General features: G+C 43.4%; 3 protein-coding genes across 5 annotated transcripts; 1 reads left to right on the top strand and 2 right to left on the bottom strand.

The window, feature by feature from the left end:
* The first annotated feature begins 99 nt into the window (after window positions 1-99).
* On the top strand, window positions 100-3,664 carry LOC115770429. The gene is made up of 3 exons (XM_030715698.1): window positions 100-383; window positions 442-733; window positions 790-3,664. Exons 1-3 carry the CDS (start codon window positions 261-263, stop codon window positions 2,955-2,957), a joined length of 2,583 nt encoding a protein of 860 aa, XP_030571558.1. The 5' UTR covers window positions 100-260; the 3' UTR covers window positions 2,958-3,664.
* Window positions 3,665-3,761: 97 nt separating this feature from the next.
* Window positions 3,762-4,466, bottom strand: LOC115770330 (PR domain zinc finger protein 5). Its single transcript, XM_030715568.1, has 2 exons — window positions 3,992-4,466; window positions 3,762-3,919 (listed from the first exon to the last, which is right to left on the bottom strand). The coding sequence occupies exons 1-2, from the start codon at window positions 4,464-4,466 to the stop codon at window positions 3,762-3,764; spliced, it is 633 nt and encodes a 210-aa protein (XP_030571428.1).
* Window positions 4,467-5,337: 871 nt separating this feature from the next.
* On the bottom strand, window positions 5,338-7,483 carry LOC115770114 (protein maelstrom). 3 transcript variants are annotated; one of them, XM_030715232.1, is made up of 6 exons: window positions 7,226-7,481; window positions 6,956-7,116; window positions 6,703-6,904; window positions 6,494-6,643; window positions 6,022-6,434; window positions 5,338-5,965 (listed from the first exon to the last, which is right to left on the bottom strand). In XM_030715232.1, the coding sequence occupies exons 2-6, from the start codon at window positions 7,073-7,075 to the stop codon at window positions 5,492-5,494; spliced, it is 1,359 nt and encodes a 452-aa protein (XP_030571092.1). In that variant the 5' UTR covers window positions 7,076-7,116; window positions 7,226-7,481; the 3' UTR covers window positions 5,338-5,491. The 3 variants fall into 3 exon arrangements, with proteins under 3 accessions (XP_030571092.1, XP_030571091.1, XP_030571090.1); XM_030715231.1 differs by having other exon boundaries at window positions 6,703-7,116; window positions 7,287-7,483; XM_030715230.1 differs by having other exon boundaries at window positions 6,703-7,116; window positions 7,226-7,483.
* Window positions 7,484-7,690: the final 207 nt, after the last annotated feature.

Below are 7,690 nucleotides of genomic sequence, written 5' to 3' on the forward strand. Positions count from 1 at the left end.
TTCTTTCGTTTGCGCCGCTTGCATTTTGATGCATCACTTTAACTAAAAATAGTTAAAAGTCATTTTTGTATGAATAAATAAATGCGCGTTGCCAAATATCATTTCAATAAAGTTTTTGTGCGTGGGCGATGTGCGTGCTTTAGTTTTGGAAATTCTCAAGAAAAGATTCGCGTTGCATTCACAACAATTGAAAGGGAACATGTTCTTGTGCCCAGTTCAGCCAGCTCTGGAAAGGTAGTTGGATATGACGAGGACCATCGATGGGGCGCCAGAGGAATAGCAAACAATCTGCATTTTCGCTGTTTGTACAAGAATGGCGCAAACTGAGAGCAAACAATCTGCAGTGGAAGGAGTGCATCCATTTGGCCGGACCGGCGTGGCAGGTATTTGAAATACCATAAGTAGAAAATGCATTCTTTACTCTCCCCTTGTGCGCTCTAGAAAATGAGTCCAGAGGAACGCCAGCCATACCGCGACGCAGCTCGTCAACTCAAAGCAGGCACAGTTCCCAGTGCACAGTTGCAGAGAGACGCTGACCAGGAACAAATGCATATGGAAGTAGAGAATATTGTGCGATATAGTGCCCAGCGAGCAGTATTGGAAACCCAAAGCTATTACTTTATTATGGTTAATTACTTCACAAAAGACAGCTATACGCCCGCGGAACTGGCCGTTGTCCAGTTCACTCTGAAGCATGGCATGCGGAATATATATCATACCCTGATCAATCCTGGTACAGATACGCGGCTTCATGTGCTCAGTGGCTAACTAAAATGTGTTTGCTTTCAGGCTCCACTGTCCATGAATCACAATATGAGACCCAGGAGCATGTGAAGGCCACGCATCAGTTGCCGCTTCCACCTAATGCTTTGGGTAATGACGACTTGGACGGTATTCTGGCAGATTTGCTTAAGTTCGTACGATTGGAATGTGGACCTGAGGCTGAACTTTCGCCCATGTTTACTTTGGAAAGCCAAATATCAGTTGTCAACAATGCCCTTAAGTTTCTTAATGGTGGCGTGGCTAGCCAGCTCAGCGTCTACCCCATAGAATATCTTTTCTATGTATTGAAGAAAGCGACGTGTGAGGCTGGCATGTTGCCGCCTCCAGCATCCATTCACATCACTACTGCCCAATTCAATCTGGATCCGCATGAATTTCTATCGGACATCGGCTGCGAATTCCACCAGCAGCGCGATCTTACGGCGCATTGCTCCAAATCGTATGTTACGCGCTGGGCCTTCGCTTTTGCTGGTTACATGTGCTCTGAATTGGCTATAAAAATGCTTCCAAATCGTCACATGCCCAGCCATACCGAGAACCGTCTAGACATGGGTCAGCCACCGAACAATGATAAGCAGAAAGATCTTGTGCAAGAAGGTGACCATAGACGCAGTGAAAACGCTGAGCCATCAGACGTGACACACATAAAAAAAGAACCTATGATAGATTATGAAGAGTTTATAAATCCAGATGCGGTGGATGCTCTTAATAGTCTTGATTTGGATAACATTTTTGAAGACGACGATAGCTGGGGATTAGATGCAGCTACTTTAAAGCATACAAACGTTGGGGAGAATGACTATTCCAAAGATGGAGAAAGTATTATGGATGATGGTCGTGCAAAGATCGAAGATAGGAATAAGGCGGATGACTGCGAAAAAGCACCGCCGCCGCCCCCGAGTATAGCTGAAGACCTCGCAGAGGATTGGGCCATATTTACGCGAAGACCTAAAAAACAACAGACTGATTGTGATAGCGATCAATTTAGTATTAATGAATTATCTGTGGATGAAACAGATGAGTCCTTCGAAAACAAATCGGAAGAAAGAGAATGCCTGAATTTGCGACCGCATTCAAAAACCAAGTCCGTGACAGATGACAGGGAAAGGGATAGATTCTATCGTCGAGAAATTAACTCGCAATCACGTTGGCGCTCTAGCTCACGGTCCCGTTCACGGTCCTTGAATCGCGATAGTCGATGCCATCGACGAATTTCCTCGCCTAGAAGAAACGCTCGTGGGCGATCTCGTTCTTCAAGTCGCACAATCTGGGACCGAAATGCTTCACGTGACAACGTGAGTCGCATGCCCTCACGTAGTCCACGAAGAGTAAAGTATGAGAGAAAACAAGAATGGCGCAAAAGAGAAACCAGCGGGCACAAAATGGAGCTGTCACCCTCCAGATCAAAGCCACATTCAAAGAGCGTTACCTTAAAATATTCCAGAAGCGGCAGTGGCGGCAGTAAAAAGGCAATATTATCACCAAGGACCTCACATAAAGGCGATGTTAAAGACTTAAGCAAAAAACCATATACTCGAGATTGTTCTCCAGACGTTTCCCCTCCAAAATATCGAGGTGCATTGAATGACTCCAAGGAGAGACTTGATCATCGAAAACCGACGCACAACCACAAAAATGTACAAAAAGGCTTGGTTCCACTTAATGAAGCTCCTGGTAAATCAGCTATAACAAATGTGGAGCTTTCAAGACCAGTCTCAGAAAATGTGGAGTTTTCCAAAACGGTTTCTTCAATTTCTGCGGTTTCGAGACGTTTTTCGCGAATGCTGCCTGCTTACAACAGCCATGCCGTCGGGGAAGGGAGCTCTCATCCAATTCCATCCCATATTCCAGCTTTTGCCGTTCACACCACGTACAACAGCTACCATAATGGACCTGAACCCGGATCCTACTATCAATTACAGGAACCCATGAGCTTCCAGCAAGCGCAATACCAACTACACCAACACCGTTTGGAAATAGCGAAGTTCAATTACTTGCCAGAGAATGACTTGCGGCATCGCATACCAGGCCGTAGCGAATTCCCAAGTCAGATGGTCAATTATTCGCGGGAACAGCACTTTGCCTATCAGTACCAAGCATCAGCCTGGGGATGTCATAGCTTGATCCCATGGCATGGTGGATACGGAAGCTATTTACCCAATAACTACTATTAAGTGTATTAAATAACTTAGCATGTAGTGTACATTTTGCTCAGAAACTAAGAGCCTATAGAATTGTTTTTAAAGAGAGCTATGCTTCAGTGAGAATAATGAGCATTCTGGTATTGATTTCACAAATGAAAAAAGATAAGATAGGGTTTTAAGTATAAGAGGGGGACGAGTTTAAGTTAAGTCAAAAGAGTGTAGCTTTAAGTATACCCTGTACCCATTGAAAGTGGGTATGACGCGTATGAAGCGTGTATTAAAAGGAAGTGATTTAAAGTGTGATTTAAAATGAAGATTTTGATCACACATTTTTATTCCTTGTTATTTCTATTCGAGTAATATCATAAGAAAGTGTATACAATTCCTTGCTCTTCTTGGAAGAGAAGGGGTCATCCATCATTGAGATCCAGATTGCCTTTAGGCAGCCCTTTTGCTAGTTCTCTATGAAGCTGATTCCTATTCATACCCCAATCGTTCCTAGAAAGCTATTCCAATGCTGGCAAGATTTCTTTTGTGTGTTGGAACCAGGCTTGTTAATTCTGGGAAAGATCGCTTAAACTCTAAGGAAAAACTTAACAAATAAATTCTTGTTGAATTGCAGCACTTTTTATGACAATCAATACAATGACAATCACTTAATAAAGATACTTTATTCTCATACTTCAATTTTCTAACAATTCGTACTTAATTTAAAATTGAATTTCTCCAGAGCCTTAGTCTTATTATTAAAACATAAATGTACTTAAAGTGCAAAATAAAAAAGAACTTAACATTTAATTCACAGCAATTAGATATTTCGGTACGAATCGGGGATTATGTTTGTAAGCTCTGCAGGATTGGGGTTAATGCTGCCAGCTCCTCGATCAATGCGCGATCCTTAACGACATTGTTTTCAATGTTCCGTAGCAGTTGCTCGAACTCATCGATCGTTGGGTCGGAATCCACTTTTTCAATAGGGTCAACAGCTGCACCTGGAGAGAAACAAAGATATTCTTGATCTTTAACCTCAATAAGCCGCTAACATGGGGGATATAAAGTCGTACCGTTATCCTCCAGTTCGTCCTCGCTGGCATTGGGCAGCGGCGTTGGGGCAGTTGCTTTTTTGACGCACTGTTTGACATGCCTGTTCCGCATGCTCAATAAATTGAATGTCCTTGGGCACCTTTGGCAGGAGTAGATCTGTACCTCGCATCTGTGCTTCAGGAACTGCGATTCCATTAAGAACTTTCGATTGCATGCGGCGCAGTTGTATTTTTTCTCCATATGGTGGCTCTGGTAATGTCGACGCACCAGGTTTAGACGTCGCCCCAAATAATCGCAATTTTCGACCGGGCATCGAAAGGATGCATATATATTCTCCTTGATGTTCACGCCATGTTTGTTTTGCAAGTGCAGCTCGTAAGGACTGCGGTTCTTGAATACCTTGCCGCATTCGAATTCGCAGCGATATTCGCGAATTGGCAATAGCTCGAAAACATCTGGAATACAATCAGTTCGCTTTTTACTGATCTTGGACATTTTGGCCGGTTTCCAACTAAAAAAAATCAAATAGCGGTGTTGCATGTTCAATGTATGAGCACATGCACACATACATGCATGCACTTGCATTTGTGTGCAAGTGGATGTAGCTACATATGTACAGATGCTCTTGGGAAGTGTTGCCACAGCAAATTTTTACAAGCCCCAACTGTAAATCCAACCTATGTTAGTAATTAGACAAAGCCAATATAAGAAAATGCATTAAATTCAAAGGACTTGACTTGGCCAATGCGATAGATGTCCATTTTTCATCGGTTCGTACGAACCAAAACACATTCCTATGTAATTTCAGTTCAAATTTAACCTATCATTGTGCAGTGCTGTAAAACAAGATAAACAAATACTAATGAACACACACACACTTACATACATATGTATGTTAACTGTAAATTAGCTTTGGCGTTTATGCAAGTGTTAAATACCTTTTAAATCTTTAATGTATGTTATAATTCATATACGCATATAAATGTTAATTATGTATGTACAAGCATACATAATTGTTTAAGCAAAGAGCGTATACGTACATATGTATGTATACACATACTAACGTACATATGTACATGGATCAGTGCGTTATATTTCTTTGCTCTGGCGGCAGTATGCAACGCACTCACACACACACACATACATACAGACACTTGCTTACATACATACATACCGGCAATTTAACTGGGTCGCACGTTTGTTGTTCTTGCTCACTCGCGCTGCCTACCTGTACGCACAGGTGAGACTGCCGCCATTTTTGATTCGTCTCGTTCACGATTTCCACGCCCCCCGCTGCAAGAGTTAGTCCCAAGGCAGAAACCAAATTATATTAAAATAAAACAATGCGAAGAAATGGTTTTAAATGTAGATTGTTTCTTTGAACTTCATATGCCATTTCATTTAACAAAAACAATATAAATGATTTATTTAAGAATTATTAGAAAATAGATTAACAAATGCTCACGCTCAAGACGATATCTTGGAGCTTGCATTCGAGTCAGTTTAAGATTAACTTCTGCTTATCGCCGGGGCATGTTGAACGCATCTCCCAAGTCCTTAACAGTACATTTTGAGGCAGGCACATTCCAGACGCCTTTTGCAGTGCGTGTAGAGAAACTTTTGGCCAATGGCTCGGCATTGCGCTTGCCTTGGCGGCCACCAAGAGTGGGAAAGTCCTCCGAAGCATTGAGGTTGGCAGAAAAGGCCGAATGATCAACTATCTCGTGCTTCACTTCCGTTTGAAGCGAGCTGATTGAGGCGAATGAGATGTTGCCACTCGACTTTTCAGTCCTGGTCATTCTGGAGAAGGAGCTGTTCTCACTCGTCTCTTCAGGATTGATCACCCTGAACCTGGGCTCCTGCTTGGGCGGCATATGCTTGCCAGGCAGCGGTTTGATCGCAAGATCGCCGCACATATAGTCGCTGAACAGGTAACACCAACGGGCAACCTTCGACTGGGTGCAGTATTTGCCGCGATCGTTGTCCTCATGAAACTTGAGATTAGACGTAACTATTAGTTGGTAGTTCGCTGCAGATATAGCCAACTCACCTGACACGATATGCCCGAATGATACTCAAAAAAATCATTGACGAACAAATTGTCGGTAATGCTCTTGTTTATATGATCGTTGGGCAGATCTGCAATGTCCATGACCTCCTTCTTGAGCACATAGAACAGGTACTGTATGTCGTAGACCTCAATGTTCTCCTGCACCTCATCGCTGTCGCTTTCCAGGTATCTGAAGCAGCCTCGCACCACAGGCACAAGCTCGGAGCTTGTAAAGACCACCAGCGGATCGTTGGGATGCCCGGCGCCGTCTTGGCAGCCACGCAAATACTCTACAATGCTCACGTACAGCTTGCCTATGTTTGCTTCTCCCAATGCATTCGGCGGCAGCGGCAACTGATGCGTATTCGACGTGTGATGCTGCGTGTCGCTGCCCTGTCCAAAAATAAGCTGACCTGTGCGAGGAGCAAAGCTGTAAATTATCGAACGACCAACATAGATGTAGCTCACACACCTGGATTGATATGCGAGCTGTAGAGCGAGGTCTTGCCCGACTTCAAGGAAAACTCGCATGCCGCAAACTCAGCAGGTATGTATATATCATTTGTGATTGCCTTGGTGAAGTAATTGAAAGCCGCGAAAATGAACTTCGTGTTCTCCAGATCTTAGGCAGCGAGGGAATCTCAAATCAGTAAGAGTAGCAATGTGGCAATCGAAGCTTACCATGCTGCGCCTTGCCGTCGAGCACCATGCGCTCAATTTTGCGCTTCATGCCCATTTGGCGATCGGCCGCCTCCCGCTCCTCGCGCTGCACGGCGGAGAGGGCTTGGCCGTGGCAGTTCATGCGCTCCACCTTGCAACGCATTACCACATCCGCTTCCTTTGCGGATCCGTTGTACGGTCCTCGCTGCTGTGCGTCCATTTTCTGTAAGGAACACATCAGATAGTTGCCGTCGTCTGTTCTGTGCGTACTTACCTTCCATAATTCGCCGCATTTACTAACGGCTTGCGCCATGGACATTTTTCGGCCTTCCGCGTCGTTTCTGCGCCATTCCTGGACAAACATCATGAATCCATTGTGCTTTTTCGGCGGCATTACAATGTTGCTTTAGATATTTGCAAAACTGTAAGAGTAGACTTAAAAAAGCTCGTGCTGTTAGGAAAACAGTTATCTGCAAGATGAATATGTTTTGGTTTTTGTGTGTGTGTGTGTGTATAGGAAAATACATGCATGCATTATGCTTACATGCTGCTGCTCTTTGAGACTCTTAAACAAATTGAGTTAATCTAATTCGTCTGGTACTCACGAAGCAAACCAAACTCGTAGAAGAATTAGACTTTTTTCTTAGGCAAGCAACACAAATAGAGCTGCGCACACAGGAGGAGCTATAAGCAAAATGCTGAGAAAGCCAAAGTATACTTGTGTGCGTGTTTAAGAATTCGTTTTTTGCTTGTTTTACAGCACTGTTCATTTACAAGTTCGACTTGAAAATTGATAAGAATTTGTGCTTAAATGGAGTCGTCCAATATCGAGTAGAGAAGAAAACCAGGGCTTACTTTATAATTTCACAATACCTATCAATGCCTCAAAACATTGTCGGGGATTTCTTACTCAATTCGAAACGATATTATATTAATATGTTGTAATCAACATTGTAATCGAAAGTCATTAACAGTCGTCGTCGAAGATCGACTTTACATTAAACTGCGG

This window comes from Drosophila novamexicana, unplaced genomic scaffold (genome assembly GCF_003285875.2).
Source record: "Drosophila novamexicana strain 15010-1031.04,08,12 unplaced genomic scaffold, DnovRS2.1 tig00004555-arrow-pilon, whole genome shotgun sequence".
Taxonomy (NCBI): domain Eukaryota; kingdom Metazoa; phylum Arthropoda; class Insecta; order Diptera; family Drosophilidae; genus Drosophila; species Drosophila novamexicana.